Below are 21,089 nucleotides of genomic sequence, written 5' to 3'. Positions count from 1 at the left end.
GGGCCGAACATCTCCTCCCCTCAAGTATATGTAAAGTCTACATATTTACCTGAGGTAGCCAGAAAATACAGAGAGAGGTTTGTAGATTTTTTTCTTAAAAATTAACAACAACAAAATGCCAACCAATCAAACAGAAAACAAAAACACACAAAACTTCCTTTTTCATAAAAATTACTTCTGTATACTTTACTATTATTATTATCATTATTTCTTTTGTAATGTCTCACTCATCATTAAGAATTGTTGAGTGACCTCTGAAATAGTCACTAGCTAAAGTACATCTGAATTGACTCTGCTTACATGATGGCAATACCTTTCTTATTTTAGTATATGCAGTTTCTTCTGTTCCAGTTCTAGCAACTAAGAACAAAAGCTCATTTCAGGTATTTCAAATGACTTTTCTTTTTGTCACCTAATTCATTCCCCTGCCACTGCATGATTGTTCCCTACAATGTATTTTTTAGAGCTTTCTTGATGGATGGTGTATTCTATTGTAACTTTTGTGCTACTATCACTCATTTCCTTTATTGCAGAAGACAAAAAAAGACATTTTGTTGGCACATTGCTTTCACTTACTGTTTTATCTAGTAACTTTTTCAAATACACATCTTTCACCAACTTTTGCTGGAGTTAACAGATTTTGGTGCAGGTCTCAGAGTTTATTTGGACTGCCCCCATTCCTCATTGCACTGACTGTTCTAAATTCCATTTCTACATCTTTTTTAGAGTTATGGTCCGCTGAAGCAAATATTTAAATTCCCATGAATTTATTGAGAGGATCTTTTCACCTTGTTTGCCTTCAGTTTAACAAAGTATTTATATCTTAGTTTAAGAATTCAAATACTGACCTCATGCTTAAATATAGCAATGTGCAATGTAATCTGTGACTGAAGCTACATGTGTTCAACTAATTGTTTAATCAAGGATCTACATATGCTCTTCAACTCCCATTAAATTGCATACTTCAAACTACTTTTGAAAACAAAATATGCAAAAAGTTGAGTACATTATTATTATTATTATTATTAGGGAATCTGCTGCCATTTTCTTAAAACAGAAGTCCTGTACACTGGACAACTCTACATTGCAGAAAAAAACACTGCTTGGCATTCAGATCCTATCTTGCTGAAGATTAAACTAACACCTGCTTAGCAACATCATCTAACTCTAAGCATAAATTCCTCAGGTTCCCAAGTCCCCACCAGTAAAATCTTGTTGCCTTTTCTTCTGGTATTCATGGACATATGCATGATATCCAGGTAACTCCAGGTGTTTTTAACTATGTGATGCATGAACTTGGGCCCACTGGAGAGATTCAGCAGCATAGTCTTACAGGGTGCTCAGCTGAGAGATGTAATCAGCTCTGGAGTGAGTTCACACCAGAAAAAAGCAACAAGGGACCTGGGAAACTCCAACCACTGACCTTCACTCTTTACACATGAAGGATTTCTTTTTTTCCCATGGCAAAATGCTTTCTGATTATTTTTTCCTCCAGTCTCCTGAAACACAGTTGTAGGAGGGTAGGTAAACCTCTGCTGTCAGTGAGGTGTCAGTGTTTCTTCTCTTTGGCTTGCTCTCCTATTTTAAACTAACTACTATCCAATGTAGTAATTCTAGCTTGGCTCAGAGTGTCTTTGAAGAGGGCACTTATGTCACAATTTTATTCCAACATTTATTATTTATTGCACCACTATGAGGTCCAGGCTCTGTTACACAAGACAGTTACAAAGTTGAATTAAACAAAGACAGCCTCATCCTTGAGCATGAAAACCTTTTCATTTTCTTTTTGCTAGCCTAAAAATATGCTCCAATAGATTATGGCTTAGGTTAATGGCCTTAACCCCTTATTTCAGGAAGTAATATAAATAAATAGAACAAATAACAGCTTGCTGTCTAAAGTCATTCAGTTACACATTGTACTTCCTCCAGACAACTGAAAATGCTTTTGGCATTACATGACAAGATATAAATTTTATATATGCCCTTCCTCCCTACTGTAGTTAAGAGTGACAAGAGCACTCAAAGGATATTGTGAAATACAAACATCTGCATATTTTTGGGGCTTTTGAATCTTACACTCAATTTTTAATTCATAGCTCTGCAAACTCAGTCTGTATCTCTTGATTGTAGCTGGTTTCTTTGCCAAAATACTCTCTAAAGATCTGCGACAAAAGTAAGGGTAACAGAGAAAACTAGGAAATGTTTTCCTGTTGTATTCACTACCGTGGTGTCTTCTATGCCATTATCCAAAAAAGAATTGACAGACATTTACCACAAGTTTAGTAACTAATTAAAATACAGGAATCCAGGCAATGTTTACATGGTTGTTGAACTTTCTCTTACATTTCCAAAGATGTTTCTAATAGGCTGGCATTCGCAATGGATATGCCCAAGCTTAAACTCTATTTCTTTCTTAATCCTGAGTCAGTATTCTAATTCAAGGTCTTCACACTTAGGGCATGTAATCATGAAAAGGAACTTAAGTATCTGTAAGGATTAGAAATTAGGAAATCTCCCAGTCAAACTGCATTCAAAATGAAGTCAGGCCAAGCAGATAGACTTCATAAACAAATTTCCTATCACCAAAATCCTTACCTACACTTTGAAAGTTTTTCCTGTCTTGCTGATTCTCACAGGTTTGTCTGGTTTTAATTTTGGACCACAACTTTGTTCTTGTCTATCTAGCATAAAAAGAACCAAAAACTAAATGTAAAAAAGGCTGTCTGCTTCCACAGCCATCTCTGCAAGAACAGAACAAAACTCACCAGAAGAGGAGTAAAATGCATCTATATAGAACATTTCACAGCCATTTAGGTCCTTGGATGACCAAAGAACATGGATACTTTAAGCCTTCCTAAATGTGATTCTCTCCCTGCCTGAGACACAGTGTGTTCTCATACACCTTTTCAGAATACATAAAACTGAAATGCAGAATCTAACAACAAATGGGGGTGAGGCTATATCTGAGGTCAATTAATCCATGAATGGATAAAAATTATTGAAACTGATGAGGAAAGACAAAGTATAATTTTTGCAAGCACTTTTCCTTGTATGTGTACACAGCAACTGCATCAACTGGCTCAGCCAATGTTGCCTGCCTGCTGCTTGCTGCCTCTTTCTTGCCATGGCCATAACTCTTCTCTATGAAAGTAGTACTAACTTGCACACAGATTAATCATGTCTTACAATATGAAGAACTACTTGGTAGAGAATACTCAGGCAGTTGCGCATGTAGGTACTGCCTTTTTTTAGTTCTAATCATCTGCCATATTCTAACTTTGAAAAGTAATCACCATTGGAATAACCCTTTGCAGCATTCAAATAACTAATTTTCTCATACGGCAGTATGTTGCTTTTGTTTATTTCTGTCTTCAAAATGTGAACACTTCTCAGTTATCAAATTACAGTTGGATTAAATACTTTGAAGGACCACCATTAAAAATATTTTGTGAAATATGAGTAGTACCACTTCCTTTTTTTTTTTTTTAGTTCAACCTGCTAGTTGTTAAACATTCAAAGATACTTCTCAGAATTTAGTTCTATTTACGTTTTTTTTGTGTTTTTTTTTTTCTTTTCTTTTTTTTTTTCCCAAAATCAGTATGTCATAACTCTATTTAAAAGCTCCAGTACAAATTAAAACACTTCCTACATGGAGACCTGAAGCATTTTGGCATATGAGAAGGGGGAAAAATGGGGCCTTTGATAATGCTCAGGAGCTACAGGCAGTGTAAAATCTATTTAGTATCAAGTTACAAAATCTAGTTAAAGCATTTAGCAGCACCTTTTCTTGATCATTTCAGAAACCTCGTGAACACCTGCATGGTGTTCTAGGTCAAGTTTTTGTTGCTGCTACACAGTCCTGGTATTTGGAGCTATTTGATATTCTTGAGATCACCAGAACTTCTAAATGACCTAGCAGACCTGCTAGGGCAGAGCTGAATGAACTGAAGCAGATGAATAAACAACCTGTATTTCTGTACTATTTTTGTTGCAATTCTCAGTTTCTGTTTTATACACTAATAGATTTCATTTCCGTTGACTGTGAAAATAGATGGGGACATTTGTATTCAGGACTTACAGTTGTGCTAAGATAAACCTAATAATGCACTTTGCAAGATTTTTTGAAGCTGCCAATTGTCAAAGCATGACATTCATTAGAACAATTTAATTTGTATAAAACCTGTAAATATTGTAATTTTGGTATACCTGAATATCATAATCCAAGTATTTCAAGTATTGTAATCCATTTCCCTAATGTTTTTCATTTTATTATAATCCATGAGTCAACTGTCATAATCCATTTTCTACAAATAAAGAATAAAAAATGCACCTGATTGCTAACCTTGTTTTCCAAACTAGAGAGAAAAAAATAGAGAACAAAGCCTAAAATATTCTGTATTCTCTAAATTTTCTTTCAAAGATTAAAATGACAACTGCAAATAGGACTCTAAACAGAATTCTGTGTGCTTTCTACTTTTATTTGATTAAGACAAAAGGAAGAAAGAGTAAGACAAGCTATTCAAACCCTACACTTCATCATGACAAAACAGGCCCATTGTCTTCTATCCCTCATTTGCTTGATTCTAGTTCAGGTCTTATGCTGACCAGATCTGTTAGGCTGAATTCTTCCAGATGATTTTTTTTTTTTTTTTTTTTTTAGCAAATTATAAGCTTTTGTGGCAAAATTGTTTTCCTAGAGAGCATTTCAAAAATTCACTTCCGTGAAGCATATCATAGAATTATAGAATCATAGAATCATTAAGGTTGGAAAAGACCAAAAGGTCATCTGGTGCAACCATCACCCTACTACCCATGTTCCTAAGCACCATGTCCAACCTTTCCTTGAACACCCCAGGGACGGTGACTCCACTACTTCCCTGGGCAACCCGTTCCAATGACTGACTACTCTTTCTGGGAAGAAATGTGTTTACCTTCATGCTTATGCATAAGTTCCTCCACAGCATACATACAAATAGACCTTATCAATTAAACTTTCTTTTTTTTTTTTTTCTTATAAAAACCTGTTGTTTAACTTTAGTTTTTCCAATACTGATCCAAATGCTCATGGGCTACAGTTGCTTCTGAATCATAAAGATATATGCTCTTAGAGCCTCTGGCTACAGCTGAAAATTGGCTTTAGTAGCAAGTGCATTTTTTTCAGAATCCAAAAATTATTGTCAACTATAAATACTACAAGCAATTTATCACTACGTATTACAGAACTGGCAGTATTGTTTTTTATAGGTACAACTAATAAATTTAAACTTGTATGTAATAGTTTTGGATCAAAATTAAGTTTGGGGATTAGGCATTGAGAAATAAAACAATAAAAACCTGATTTCCTGTATTGCATTGACTGCAGTCTTCAGATAAAACAAAATGGGAGGAGCTATCATGCTAAAAGTATTATTTTACCTTCCGAGTTAGGTATGCTGCATAAAGCAGGGAAGAAAAAGCTACAACAAATTCAATTATATATAAATCCCTTAATATCCACAGTCTACATACTGTAGGCAGAAATTGCATTTTCCCTTAATAAAACATAACTACCTATATGACAAAAAAGTAACTGTAATGTAGTTGTAATGAATCGCCATCAGCTAGGCTGAATGTTGGAATAATTTGAGAGCTAAACAAAGGACATGAAAGTGCTTCCATGACCATCTGCAGGAAAAAAAGAACAACAGCAACAAACCCTAGACACAAGCTGGACTAAAGGATTTGCAATTATAAGATGCTGTGGCCATGAGGAACGAATCAGTCCAAATTTTCATGTTTTTCACAGCATGCTAGAACTGGGGAAAAATGTATTCAAAAGAAACTCCAAACTGCGCTGAGATACATAATGGAGAAATAAGTAATTCTGAACTCAACTAGATTTCTTTACTCACAATTTCTTATCTAGCATTTCTAGCATTTTCCGTATTTGTAGCATCTCATATTCTTGTACAAACTAATTTTTGTGAGACCACTTGTTCTTGATTCCTTTATTACTTATTTATACTTTATTATTCCTTTTGTGTATTTACGTTGTGTATAAGTATTATGGCATTGTTTGAGCAGCTTCACCAAATGATTAATCAACAGTGACAGCTTAAGGAAGATATTAATTATGTCAAGTTTGCAATTTTTGGTGGGGGACTTTGTTCAGAAAAAAAAAAAAAAAAATCAATCCAAACGTTCCCAAATGACAATTCTGTCAGGAAGGACTAAATTACAGAATAACATTTGGTTAGGAATCAGAAGCAGCACAATATGTCAAGATACTGTTGGGCACAAACTACAAATCTTTACTGGCAAACCAGGCTTGCTATCAAGTGTATGAATGCTAAGGTAACAATAATACTTTTAGTTCTGAGCTTCTTTCACAATATGGACAATATGGATGTATCAGAGCTTGATGTACAGCGAAATGTATGCATGCAAAATGTATTGGATGGCCTCTACACCATATGACCTCTGTGATGATCTCTCACAGTGTTGCTGTGGCACTGAAGAGGGCCCAGATAATTCAATTAAGTTAATCTTGAAGACTGTACTGTCCCGTTGCTGATCAAGTGAAACTCAGAAGCTTGCTTCTGTGATATCATACTATTTAAAAATTAATATATCACAGACAGATGACAGGTAGTAAATGAAAAATTAGCACACGTTTGGTAATGGCGAAATTATCTTAGGGAAGACTAACATTTTGTAATACGAAAAGACTCAGCCTTTTTGACTCATTGCAGAAGTCCTAATTCTAAGTACTAAAGTATCATGATCTGTATGTTCTTTTTTATGGTCTTGGATTTTAAATTTATGACTGTAACATGATTTCTAACTTCCATCCTCCTAGAATGCTAGAAACCTATTTTCTTTAAAATGAAAATATTGAAGACAAGTAAGTGAGTGAGCATCACATGTTTGCATTACAGTCCCACATCTACGAGACCAAAGTCAATAGAAATAAATGCATTACATTTACTATTCTGCTGAATAGTTTATGACTGAACTGAAGTGGAGGAATTATTTTCAATAAATCATTGGGTTCAATTTTGAATAATGAATGTATTTTGAAAAATGTCACAAGCTCTTGGTAGAAACTTGTTCTATACAAGAGTATAGAGTTTAGAGTTTACATAGAGTTTGCATTTCTACTCATTGAAGCAACTCGGCCAAAAATTATGAGTGGAAAGAATTTTCTTTCTGTTTCAAACAGCTTTTACACAAATCCTTCTACAAATTTCCTCTACCAACCATAAGAAACAAATGAAAAGCTATTTCCTAGTTTTTTCTCTTCCTTTTAGTTTAGGGAATTTCAGATGCCTTTACAAAATACACTATAAAAATGTAATGCATTATCTGTCCTCTAATAATTTGAGACCAAATATAAAGTTGTTGATTTCATCAACAGGATGGTCACTGTTTGTACTGGGACATGAGCTTTTTTCAAGCTTAGGGCATTTACACTGGTTATTGGAGATTCCTTGTTGTGTTGTTTTTCCAAAGTACTGTTGAGGACTTGCATTCAGAAAGCACCTACAATGAACACAGAAAACAAGCACGTTGTCCACAGATGCACACTGGCCTCCAGCATAATATTGTCCACATGCACATACTCTGAGAATCCAGTGTTTTCATTTGTGATTTTTTTTTCTGTGTTTCATGGTCTTGTATGGTTTACTGAGAATTTCTCTAATAAACCCATACTTTGCTTACTTTTCTAGGTGTAATAGGATGGCATAGTCTTTGGCACACATAATACTCTACGTAGGTTGTGCATGCATTAACTACTTCCCTTGAAGAACATTGCCTAAGACAATATATGCCATTTGAATCTGATTTTTAAATTAGGATGAATCAGCGCTATGTTCTGAATGTAACATGCAGAACGCTGCAGGCTCAAATCCAATACTGAACAGAAGATATTTTTGGAAGTGTAATGCTCCAGAAATTGTTGAAGACCCACTTTTTATGTTACTTGGTACTCTGAAATTCATTTTTGAAAGTTGCAGCACATTTTTAGCTACTCCTATGTAGTCATTATTATTTATATTTGTTTTTACTCCTGCTAATTTTCTAAATAGATCAAAAATTATCAGAAAACTGTTCTAACAGATCCTTTTTCTATTTAAGGGTTAGCTGTGGAGCATACAGAAAAAAAAAATCTGTAAGATTCTTTTTTTCTTTTTTTTTTTCCTTTTTACTGTCATAAGTGCATGACACAATATCTGACAGCAAGCCATTCATGCTGAAGTTTAAATAATACTGAATTAGCTATTTTAAATGTCTTTGCCTTTATACGATCACTGAATCCTGTCAACCTTTCTCTGTTCACTAAGAACATTACTAATTTAGGTCAGAATATCTTGGATTCAATAGACAAGTATGCTATGGTTTCTATTTTTATATGAAGAAAAAGTGCTATGATACGATCACTGAGAGAAAGTCTCTGTGTATAATGTCAATGTCAAAGGACATTTACCATAGTCTTTCACTGGGGGAATAGCTCTCTTAAACAAAAGTGTTCCTGCATCAATTTTACTACGACTAAATACGTCTATTTTTTCTAATTAGAAAGCAAAAATCTCTGTGACAACAGAAAAATCTTACACCTTCAAATGTTTATCATTTCTTTCTCATCCTTTCCTGCCTGCTCTTCTATGAGAAAAGGTAGGAGGTTGGTGTGATATGGTTTGATTAAAGAAAGATATTTCATTGTAAGACAACAAAATGTTTCCTTGAAAACAGTTATAGTCACATGGTATTATTATCTCTCATTCTGACAGTGTTGTGCAAAAGGAGATGGTCACTTTCAGAATCAATCTTCTATTAAATATATCTTCCTTTAAATTGTTAAGCAATGAAAGAATGTAACTATAAGTGCACGCATTCTCAGGGTCAATGTGAATCGTTGATCAGCAAGGATGTTAAATGGCATCATGTAAATCTCTTGTTCTCCACAAAGAAGGCAAGTAAACCATAAATGCTTCCTCAGAAGCAATTAAAAGAATAAGAAAAGCCCTAAGCAAGGGTACAGGTTCTGCAAATGGGTCTACCGGGTGTGACAACTACACCAGACAGAAGCTATTGTGCAGCATTCATTCACCACATGACAAAAAAACAAACAAACAAACAAACAAACAAACAATGAACAGATCTCCCTCCTATTACTTTGAAATTAATGAGAAAAAGGATGGGAAACTGTGGTAGTTTTACCCTGCTGTACAGCTGAACTTCACCACAACCATTCTCTCACTCTCTCTCCTCAAAGGAAAAAGGGCAGAAAAATACAGTGGAAAGGGCTTCAGGGTTGAAATAAGGACAGGGAGATCCCTAACCAGCTACCATCACGGGCAAAACAGACTCAGTGTAAAGAGATTCATATAATTTATTGCCTATTCACAGCAGATTAGAGCAGTGAGAAGCAAACAAAAAAGAAAGCAAACCCAAACCCCCTTCCCCCATCTGCTCTCTTCTATGTCCTCCTCCCGAGCAGCAAAGGAGAACCGGGAATGGGGGCTGCTGCAGTCAGTCCCTAACACTGCATCTCCGCCACTCCTTCACGGTCACTCCCTGCCCCTGCTCCACATGGGGTCCTTCTCACGGGATGCCATCTTTCCCCAACTGATCCTGCGGGGACTGCCCACAGGCAGCTGCTCTTCAAGCACTGCTCCCACACGGCTCCGTACCACGGGATCCATCCATCCCCCAGGAGCAAACTGCTCCAGCACGGGTCCCCCACGGAGGGGCGACAGCTCCCCCCAGACCCCTGCTCCTGCATGGGCTCCTCTCCACGGGCTGCAGCTCCGGCCCGGGGCCTGCTGCTGCGGGGGCTCTCCATGGGCCGCAGCCTCCTCCAGGCCACATCCACCTGCTCCACCAGGGGCGCCTCCACAGGCTGCAGCGTGGAGATCTGCTCCATGTGGGACCCATGGGCTGCAGGGGGACAGCCTGCTCCACCAGGGGCCTCTCCACAGGCTGCAGGGGAACTGCTGCTGCCTGCCTGGAGCACCTCCTGCTCTCCTGCTGCACTGACCTGGGGGTCTGCAAGACTGTTTATCTCACATGTTCTCACTTCTCTCTCCCAGCTTCTGTTGTGCAGCAGTTTTTGTTTGTTTTTTTTTTGTTTGTTTGTTTGCTTGCTTGGTTCTTAAATCTGCTCTCCCAGAGGCCCACCCAACACTGCTCCCTAGCTCAGCTCTGGCCAGCAGCAGGTCCCTTTTGGAGCTGGCTCTGGTCTGACATGGGGCAGCTGCTGGGCTCTGCTCACAGAGGCCACCCCTGCAGCTCACCTGCTATCAAACCCTTGCCACATAAACACAGTACAAAAACCCACTTATGAAGTTTCAGAGAATGTATGAATTGAAATTTCTTGTTCATATTAGGAAAAGTAGAACAACTATTAAATAATATCTCTAAAGCACCAAATATTTAGAGATATCTCAAATGCTTTCTATTTTAGAGAAAACAGAATTGCTAATTTACATGGTGGATGTCTTAATGGTTATGTTTCTTAAATGTTCTAAGAGGGCTGAACAAGAATCTGACAGCATTTTTAAACAGAAGTATATTGATTGCAATTTTTCCAAATTAATTTCCACTCGCTGCTGACAACTACCAGTCTCACATACCCTAGTACTGAGAACTTGATTGTAGAAAGAATTTCAGACTGCGGCTATAGAGCTTCATAGCTGGTTTCCCATTTTTCAGTGTCTAGACTCTGTTCTTCCATGCACTCTCTCAAGGCAATGTTGTTTTAATAATATTGTTTCTTTATGCACATGAATTCATTTTACAGTTTTTAACTGTTTAACCATAACCCCTACTACCCGTTAAGGTATGAATATCATACTCCTTTCAAAAGGAAGGGAAAAGTGTTAGGTATTCCTCTTACTCTCATTTATTCAGAAATCAGTCTTATTTCAATGCCATCTCATCACAAGATAGGCAATACCCATTGCAACCAGAACTTGTTTTAAAATAGTCTTTCTGAGCAATACATATCCAGTCTGAAAACTGCAATATATATATATATATATATATAAACCTGTAACTGCTGTAAATAACTTTTTTTTTAACCTGTAACTTTTCTATGCAAAGGATTAAACACATGACTAGGAATATTTCCTCACCCCTAACTGAAGAAAAAGATATCTGTCATGAAATACAGTGGAAAATTGGATGCTGGAGGACATTGCAACAACTAGAAATCACAATAGCTATGAATTCTATAATAACATAGAAAGAATCCCTGAATGGTGAATTTGATTGAGCTATTTTCAGTAATTGTAGTAGATTCCAAAATAAAAGAAACTCAGAATGAACACAAATTGAAATGTATCTTGCTTTTTAAGTAAGGCAAAGTGGAAAATTTCTATTCTGAAGTCCAGAAAGCTATGCTCACAAACTAGTTTGAGATGTGCCATTTAGGAACTTTTCTTTCAAAGGTAATGTTCTGACACATTTTCACCACTTGACCAATGGCTTTTAAAATGAATTATGCTTTCCTCAAACTGAACAGCGGTGAAGATCCACCTCTGAACTGAGGTTACTGCACTTGCAAGAAGGTAATACAAGCTTCAAAATTCAGAGCCAAACCTTTACTTGCTAGTATCCCATATTAAACATTCTATTTCAGTAAAAATCTTTGGCTGAAATAACAGATCATAATGGATACCACCATTTAGTTTTATCTTATCAGATTATCAAAAAATGCTGAGTACTTATCCTCTGACAGCTTTAAGACTTCCTGATGATTACCGGTACACCTCATGTTGACATTTGTGAATGGGTTATTTTGTCCTTTGTAGAAGACTCTAACCATATTTATTTCATAATTTATTTTGTATAGACAGACATTTTTAATGCGGATAATATTGGCCATTGTTGCCTCACTAGTTAATACAATTTTCTTTTTCTTCATGTAAACTGAAGCTTCTCAGTGAAATTCTGCTGTCTTTAAAATATATTATATTTGCACTAGTTTGATTCAACAGTCTACATGTTTCAAATGAACTTGCCATAATAAGATTCCTTTTCTTTTTCTTTTTTTACTGAATGACAGATTTAGAATATGGAAGAAAATAATTCCTAAACAGCAATTTTTAAATCACTTTCTAGTACAGAAGTTGTTTTAATTAACCTTACACAAATCACTAAACATTTTCATAAAAACAAAAACATATTAAATTTTTCTCCTTTTCTTAGAATAAAAAGTTTCTACTGAATAATGAAATCCATTTTGAAATAGAAAACGTAAAGTGCTGCTAGTACTGCCACTGTAGCATTTATCAGAAATATTATTGCATTTTTATTAGTAGTACCAAAATACTGTGAATTTTGTTATTTCTTTCTAATATAAACTGTAGTGCATTAGGTTTTTTAGCATTTATTACGAAAGGTTACAATATATTTCCTCCTTATCAAATGAAAATTTTGCCCACAATCAGAGGAGTATGAAAGATGCAATAGTTCCATTCAACTGTAGATTCACTATCTATCTGATGAATTCTCTCCTTATAATTAAGTTGTCATAGCAATGCATTTTTAATAGTACTGATTCATATGCCACTAATGTTCTGGAGACAGAGCTCTTGATATTTTTTTACTTTTTTTTTTTTAGTGTGCAGTTATGCTAAATTATAACTTTAGCAAGTACACAAGTACTAGTCTTCTTGCACAAACAGAAGAACATGTGATCAGAGTTAAATTAGGCCAAAGCATAATCTGACATGCACAACTAACACAGTGCTATATAAAACTCTGGGTGGCTCAACTTACAGTCAAGGCGGAACCTACACCTGGTTTGTTTTAAATGTAAATGTTTAAACCTATTTAATCATCAGAGTAGGCAGAAAGAAGAGCTGATTTTATTTTATTTTATATTTTCACAGATGCTGCTTTTGTATATTAGTACTTGTATGGTACTCCAGGAAACCATGGAGAATATGCATTGATAATGGAAAATCACAGTACTTTGCTGACACTGTTTGAACATGTCTTCCACTCTGTATACATAACTGATCAATTAAATTGGTTTCAAAGGATACGAAATAACAGGAAGTCATCCTCCAAGAACTAGGACTATATGTCTTATTTGTTTCCAAGGCACTGACAGTAAGTGTCAGCATGCACGTGTCTATGAGAGAAGTATGAATCATGAGCAACGAAAATTGCCTGATATTTCATTCCTTTTTTAATTCCGAATGTCAGGAAGAATGTACATTATTTTTCAGTATCAGGCAAAATGCAAGTGAATCAAAGAGAGATGAAGAAGAAAATGCTGTTAGTCTGTTTTCTGTGGCTGAGAGAGAAGGAGAGCAGAAGAAAGGGAGATTTTTTTTTTTCTTTTTCTGACACCTCTAGAAAGGATCAGGCTTAAATTTTGAGGTATCGCTTGAGAAGAGCATTATGTAGCACACATAATCTAATGCTCCTTCAAAGGACTGATGAAGGGGAATGAATGCTGTAACTGACTCAACTAACATGTTTTAATGAAGATGAGCATTGATTTGGTTATGAGGAATGCTTAGCTTCTAAACATATAGATGTAAAATATTCAGCAATGGTTATCTGTTCACTTTGAAGTTTCTGACCTTCCCTGAGTGATGTGAGAAGCACACCTGCTTAGTCAGACTTTGGAAGTATGTTAGCAAGGGAAATGTGTGCAATACTATAAATTTCACCTACACCAAATTTGTCTGTTTCATAATGTATAGCCTAAGAGTCAAAAATTAAACCAAAACCTATTTTTCATTCTTCTAGTGAAGTACATAATGGAAATCTAACAATGTCAAAGATAAAGTTATTAAAGGAACTGTAGAGTGATGGAGGCAACAAGGAACCAGTTGACTATGCAGAACATTTGCTCTCCTCTCACTTCCTGGTGAAGACAATTTTTCCTTAGGGTCAAAGCTAAATCTACACTTTGAGTATCTAAGGAAAAAAAGTGAAATATACAAGCTGAGTCTGTCATATATACTAAGACTTCCTAGAAAAGAAATATAGCAAGAAATATAAGAATGTATGTCTTAATAGGTGCATATATGCAATATATGCACTTTTCCCATTTATTTAGAATGGATTGTGCTTTAGTTAATACATAAATAATATTTTCCTTAGCAGTTGTAACCCTTCTTTTCTATGTTGCTGTTTTGTGCTTCAAAAAAATACAACTTTAAAACTGATAGAAATTACACATTTGATGAAGAAGGGAACAGCAGTCTATAATGTAGTCAGATGATGATCAGAGGGCTGGAGCACTTCTCCTATGAAGAAAGGTTGAGGGAACTGGGCTTGTTTAGCTTGGAGAAGAGAAGGCTCCAGGGAGACCTCATTACAGCCTTCCAGTACTTGAAGGGAACATATAAACAGGAGGGGGAATGCCCGTTTACATGTGTTGGTAGTGATAGGACAAGGGGGAATGGTTTTAAACTAAGACAGGGGAGATTTAGGTTAGAATTTAGCAGAAAGTTTTTCACTCAGAGGGTGGTGAGGCACTGGAAAAGGTTGCCCAGAGAGGCTGTGGATGCCCCAAGCATTCAAGGCCAGGATGGATGTGGCTCTGGGCAGCCTGCTCTAGTGCAGAAGACACGGAATATAGTTGGGGTTATTAATTACACGTGATCACAGTGTTTTCTACTAAGCCTTTTCAGAGACTTCAGACCTATTGAGAGGCAGAGCTGGTCAGCATTTGGGCCATATGTACAAGCATATTCTATATGAAGAATGTTTTTACACAATTCCAAAGTAGCAGAATCAATATAGTTAACTATCTGGGGAATACAGATCAAAAACGCCACAAATCTTACCTGGCTTAAAAGACAATTTACACTGCACAGAATGTACAATGATTCCTGATGATGTTCTTCTCACAAATTTTCTGTTTCTTTCTTATATAAGGAATTGTCTTCAAGAGTATCCTTAATACCAAGAATCTGTTTCTGGTGGTCCTCTGTGAATTGAGTGCTATTGGCTTGACTGCAGTCATTGGCAACTATAAGATGAGATATTCTACAGAGATTTCTGGATACTGGAAAATATACGTACTTAGGGATGAATGTGGTACTTATCGAGGCCATAAAGTATGTGAGGCATGGGATACATGTTATTTAGGAATGGTAATCAGATCTACCTAAACCTTGAAGCCTTATATCCTTACAAGTAATCATACTAGCATTCTGAATTTAAGTGAAAATTGTTCACTTCTTCAGCCTGTCTTTAACAAAGGTGACCTCATCTACTTTTTTTGGATGTGTTCCTAAGTATAGGGAATGAACTGTTGCCATAGGATACTTCTAATTTAGTTTTTTGCTGCTTGGCAGAAGCTCTGCAATGGTTTGAATTAAATTATTGAAAAAATGGCTTCTCCAAGGAAACAAAACAAAACAAAAAAAGTGTATTGTATTTCTACTTTCTGTTCATTTTCATATACTAAAATGTAATATCATTTCATAGTAGCAGAAATAGTTCCTGTGAATGGACTCTGCGATTAGCTGTAAAGAGCTGTGGAGGGAGGCTAGAGGACAATAATACACTAACTAGTAATATAATACACTTTGAACTTATCAGTTGCTTCATACAGAGCTGCTAAGATATCAGAAGAAAAACCAACCATACTCATTTTTCCACATGAGTACTTACAGCAATGCTGATGGTATCAGGTGCATAGAGCTGTAATGCAAGTGTATTTATCTCTATACAACAATAAAACATAGGAAAGAGATAAACAGGGGCAAAACTTTAGCTGACTGCAACAAATATATTTACAAATATGATTGTATTGTCTACGTGGAAAAGGCATTTCTGAAGATCTGATTCAACAAGACTGAAGCAGACACTGAGTACTCCCAGGGGACTCATACAAAAAAGAGCGGAGATGAATATTTAGCTGTTGCCTACTCTCACACTATACAGCAGGCTGACAAGGTGGCATTTCAAATACACTTCCATACAGAAATCAGCCCAGTGTTATGAAAATGTTATTGCCAGAGTTTGAATGGGCTTTAGTTTTTTTTTCTTGCTCTAGAAGAAGGATAAAGGGAAAATCACAATGTACATTGTTTCCACACAGTAAATATAATAGACAAGTCCCTCATCATTGCTCCCCTTCTTTTCCCATTAAATTTCCCTTCAGTAAATAACCAAGTTGATCCTTTGCTCAGGATAGGGGTACTTCATTTTGCAATGGTGTTTTAGTGAGAAGAATATCTTCTCTGCCTGCCTGCAGCTTATCTCCTAACGAAGCAGAGTAATTTCACCCAACCTCAGAAACAAAATGATCTGGTAACTGACTGTTATAAGTAATATTTTAATTTCTCCTAGTTAAAAGGCTAAGGCAGAGAGTGAGCCTGAAGATGACCAAAAAGACCTTTGCAAATTAAGTATTAAGTCCTTTCCCAAAGTACTTAAAGCCAGAAATGCTACATCAAAAGCTTGTTTCAAATCATCATTTTTAAACTGTAACATATGTCAATGCTTTGAATGTCAGCTGACATGTTCAACTTCATTCATCCCAGAGATTTTTATGGAAAGGGAAATATTTGATTAATGTGGAAGTTACTACCAGAAGCAGTAAGCTGTTGGTTAAAAATGAGCAGATCAGTGGGCAATACTTTCTTCTTTAGACTACCAATTGGATTTATTCAGTTAAAAAAAAGTCTGAAAAGGTCTCCAATATTACTGAATAATCTCTGGTATAATTTTGACTTTGACTTGTCTATTCTAATGATAGTATATACTATCTGATATCTCTGATATGATAGTATATATTATCAGAATAATAGTTCTGTACATTGCTATCTCAATAATAAAAATAGACAGGTTGGTGTCATACTTGCGCTGTTACTCAACAAACCATGCTATTACCTGTACATTTTTAGGAAGGTATAACAGTTAACATTGACTACTTCATTCCATAAAACAGACTGTCTTTCAGGTAAGTTTTTAAAAAATAGCTCAGATACTATAGATATCTCTGTTGTCTTGATATGTAACATTAATGCATAGTAACAAATTAATGTCAAACAGTAAAATGGCTCCGTGAATAGGTGTGTTCTGGAAAAAGTGAAATGGAAGGAAAATGGAGAGATGTTTTAAACAACTCATTTGTTACTATAGTACAAGTTAGTTTTTGTTTGTTTGTTTGTTTGTATGTATTTTTTTCTGATTCTTTTTAAGCTGCAATAAAAATTATATAAAATAGTTAAAGTTTGAACACACAAGTTTACTTACTGTTTCCTGGATGCCAGCGTACTGCATTTAAATATGCATTACAGTAATGGAAGAGAAATTCATGCTTGGATCGGGTAACTTTTCCTTGAAGTAAGGGCATCAGATCATGTCCGTCAATAATTCTGAGTAAGAAAGCATTTCTAAGTCAGAATAACCAAAACTTCCCTTTCTAAAAAATATAACTCTGCATTTCCACTTCTTAAAACAATAAATCTACATCTTATGATCTGAATGGTCACTTCCAGTTGATCAATTTGGAAAAAAACTGTTCAGGTGCTCTTCCCCTTTGGTTTCTATATTATTTAAGGAAACATTAATTTTATATTTTGCCATTAGGAGTGGTTGCTTCCTCATCCCACTTTTCTCTTTTCTTGCTGAGAATGTAATCAGACATATGTGAGTAAATTGCTAGAACCCAGTCCTTCAGGTATAAATGCATATACCTGCTCAAGCTGCTTGGAAGCAGTCTGGCTGAAGTAACTCTAAGATCAGAAAAATCTCTGCTGTGCTGTGTTTGCATCCTCAGAAGTAATGGGAAGAACTCTGTCTAATAAATTATGCATGCTAGAATTTAACACAGAACTAGTAATTTTAAAGTTGAAAATGAACTATGTTTAAATATGTGTTTATCAACTACACACACATGCATACATATATATATATATAAATTCTCTATCTGCTGCTGGACAATTTTGATGATGTTTTGAAGGAGTAAGTCAATTTACATTGAAATGGTGTTATATAATAAGCAAGTCATTTAAATGTTTCCATATACGAAGTCATCAAATAGCTGGAATCAGTTGATACGGGACAAATCACAATCTGCATTTTTGACATGGTGTGAATTACAAGTTTTACAAAAAGTTTTATAGGATGCTAATTTCTGCTGGTATACAGATCATCAGGTAATTGTTTTTTTTTAAGTATTTTGAGCAACATCTTGTAAAAATGTTTTTGAAACTTTTAAACCCCTAAGTGTCTATTTATCAATTTTCATTACCATGTAAAACCTGTTTCACATTAGCATAATTACTACGAGATAGTATTAGGAAACAAGACTGTTATTTGTAAAGCAGTGTTGTCCAACTCTGTTTTCTGGATTCATCCCTGGTTGTGGGGTCTGCTGAATGAGGATCTTTCTCACATTCATTCTGTCATGTTTTCTTTCCTGATTTTTGCCCCTGCAAGCTTGGTCATCATCAAGCTGAGTGTAGGATGTCTGTATGTCTATTGCATACATTCTGTTCTACAGACTTGTGATGGGGAAAAGGTTGTCTCCAGTAATATGTCAACAGTACTCTCATATAGCCTTATCTACTTGTTTTAGGGCTATACCTAAGCCTTTTCTTTCTGATGACCTATCTTTCTTCTTTTACAAGGAGCACCTCCTCCATCCCCCTTTAACTTGCTTGATTCAGTGTCTGAATCCTAGCTGGAGTAATTTCTAATGTTTTTCAGGAAAAATACACTGAAGGAATAGGATGGTCCCACTGTCAAGCACTGGAACGGGCTGCATTGCGCAGTCCTCATCCCTGTGGGTATTTAGGAGATGTGTGGATGTGGCACTGAGGGATGTGGTGTAGTGATGGGACTAGAAAGTCCAGGCTGATGGCTGGACTAGATGATCTTGAAGGTCTCTGCCAACCTAGACGATTCTATATATGTAGGTATATATTCTGTGTATGATTCAAACTAGTCTACAGCATCTCACTCAGACCTACCATGAAACAATAATTATGGCATATAGTATACACAGAAGAAGAATCAGTGAGGAGAAACTTGAAAGTGGAAGTTATACAAATATATTGAGATTTCTAGCAAAGAGATGAAAATAAAACATCAGTGCTTAGTCTTCAACCAAGGAATATGAAAATGAAGTGCATAAGATCTGCCCTCAGTAAGAATAGTTTGAACTGCTTAGATTCAACAGAGTTACTGCTTGTAGGGGATGTCTCAGTGCAAGACTAGTTTCTCATGCCTTACACATGTCCTGCCCTGCCATTTCCTGCAGAATCTCCATGAATCATCGTTAGCAGACTGTCTCTGCTTACCACTGGTCTTCTCCATGTGGATTCTGGATTCTTTGTACTCAAAAGCTGTTTGTGCATGGCAGATGTGTACAAAGAGTAAGTGTAGCAGTGGGTTTCTCCACATATTGGACTGGGATGGCAACAGAGTTTAGGTGGAGGCATCTTGCTGATGAGATTGTGTATCTCCTGAACGAGATAAAACATTGGGATGTGCAAATGTCAGTAAAACTTATTAATTTATAAGCTTGGTGGTTTTTTGTTTTTTGTTTTTTTTTTTTTCCATCAGGCTGCTAACCTCTGTAATAGATTATTTTCACTCATTTAGTAGAGAACAATAAATTGTAAGAAAAGGGTAGCTTTTTGTTTTGTTTTGTTACACTAAGCAGGCCAAGGTTTAACTCGTAAAGTTAAAAATAATTTACACTTGCAGGTCTTGTTTCTACCATCTTCATTCATGTAGAATGAAGCCTTTTCTGATAAATTCATTTTTGCTTTTAGTAAATAATTCTAGGCTGTGACTTGATGGTATGTTGCTTTTGGTGGTATTCTCTCACTCTGTAGTTGCCGGATGCTTGTTCCCTTCCCTGCAGGATTATCACATCAGATGACATAACTGTTTGCATGACCATGATCTGAACTAGCCGCAGAGCTGATCTTTACAAATGATATCACAAAAAATAAAAAACAAAAACTGTTAACAGAGAAAGTAAGGGTCAGTAATGAGTGCTTGATACTGAGTTCAGCCTCAGTTAATACCTAGATGTTTATGAAATGGCAGGTTTCAAGCATTTATTTATTTTTATGTTTATGTTTATGTTTATTTATTTTTATTTTTATTTTTGCATTTATTTACAGTAAAGAACTGTTAAAGAACTGCTGAAGAATGACAGTGTAAACATTGTCTTAATTGCTGTTCACATTGTCAATGGCCGACCCCCTCTCTGGTGCCCAGCTTTATGATTTTTTGTTGTTGTTTTTTCTGTCTTCTAGTTACACAATTCCCTTTAACTTCAACATTTTTGGTAAGGCTAAGTGATGTGAGAAAGTATAGAGTAAGGACTGATGAAGAGGAACAGTAAGGAGAAGGGACTTCAAGTTTTTATTTAACATGAACAAAAGAAGCCCGCTAAATGAACTGGGATAAAGTAGCACAAAAAAGCTGTTCTGCTGGCCAAACTGCTTTTACATACAATGTTTACATACAATGTTTTTTGTAAAGCATATCAGAATGTCAACATGAAATGTAATTACAAAAAAAAAAAAAAGGTACTTAACATCTAGTTTTTCTTTTTATTCTTACTTCTGTCCTAACAGTTATCATCAGAATGTACCAAATGCACATGAGATTTTCTATAGAACAGAGGTAAGTTCAGAGCATACCTGTCATTGGGTAACTGTGCCCCAGCAAGTTTGACAATGGTAGGAAATATATCCATGTTACTTGTTGGCTCGTCCATATAGGTACCAGCTGGTATCATTCCAGGCCAACGGAGAAGCCCAGGCACACGAATACCTCCTTCCCAGTTTGTTGATTTTCCACCTGAAAGTGTTGTTTGATAAGAGAATGATTTCTTCTTAGTAAAAACAAAACAAAACAAACAACAACAAAAACACACACACACACACAAAGGCACAGAAAAAAACTGCAAGATACAATTTTCAATTAATAAACATGCTATCTAGCTAGAAGCTTTTGATTAAAAGTACATTTTAAAAATGTGCTAGATTTGCTGACCTATATTTTCTACCTACAACTATTATCTTTATTATAGTAAACTTACTAATATAAATTAGACAGAGTTTATAAAATGTGTTTAATTTAAAAACAAAATTAAACATTAG

At 35.7% G+C, this 21,089-nt stretch overlaps 1 protein-coding gene across 5 annotated transcripts in view; it reads right to left on the bottom strand.

Annotated features, from left to right (window-relative positions):
• The window catches only part of STS (steroid sulfatase), a 112,393-nt gene that overhangs the window by 14,810 nt on the left and 76,494 nt on the right, over positions 1 to 21,089 (bottom strand). For all 5 annotated transcript variants that reach the window (XM_084293957.1, XM_084293955.1, XM_084293959.1 and 2 more), the window contains 2 exons: positions 20,628 to 20,787; positions 17,218 to 17,339 (listed from right to left, as the gene is read on the bottom strand). In XM_084293957.1, the coding sequence (XP_084150083.1) occupies positions 17,218 to 17,339; positions 20,628 to 20,787 (282 nt within the window). The remainder of the gene's footprint in view (positions 1 to 17,217; positions 17,340 to 20,627; positions 20,788 to 21,089) is intronic.

The sequence above is a fragment of the Netta rufina genome, assembly GCF_964035555.1.
Source record: "Netta rufina genome assembly, chromosome: 1".
NCBI classification, from domain to species: domain Eukaryota; kingdom Metazoa; phylum Chordata; class Aves; order Anseriformes; family Anatidae; genus Netta; species Netta rufina.
This window is presented reverse-complemented; position numbering and strand designations above follow the sequence as displayed.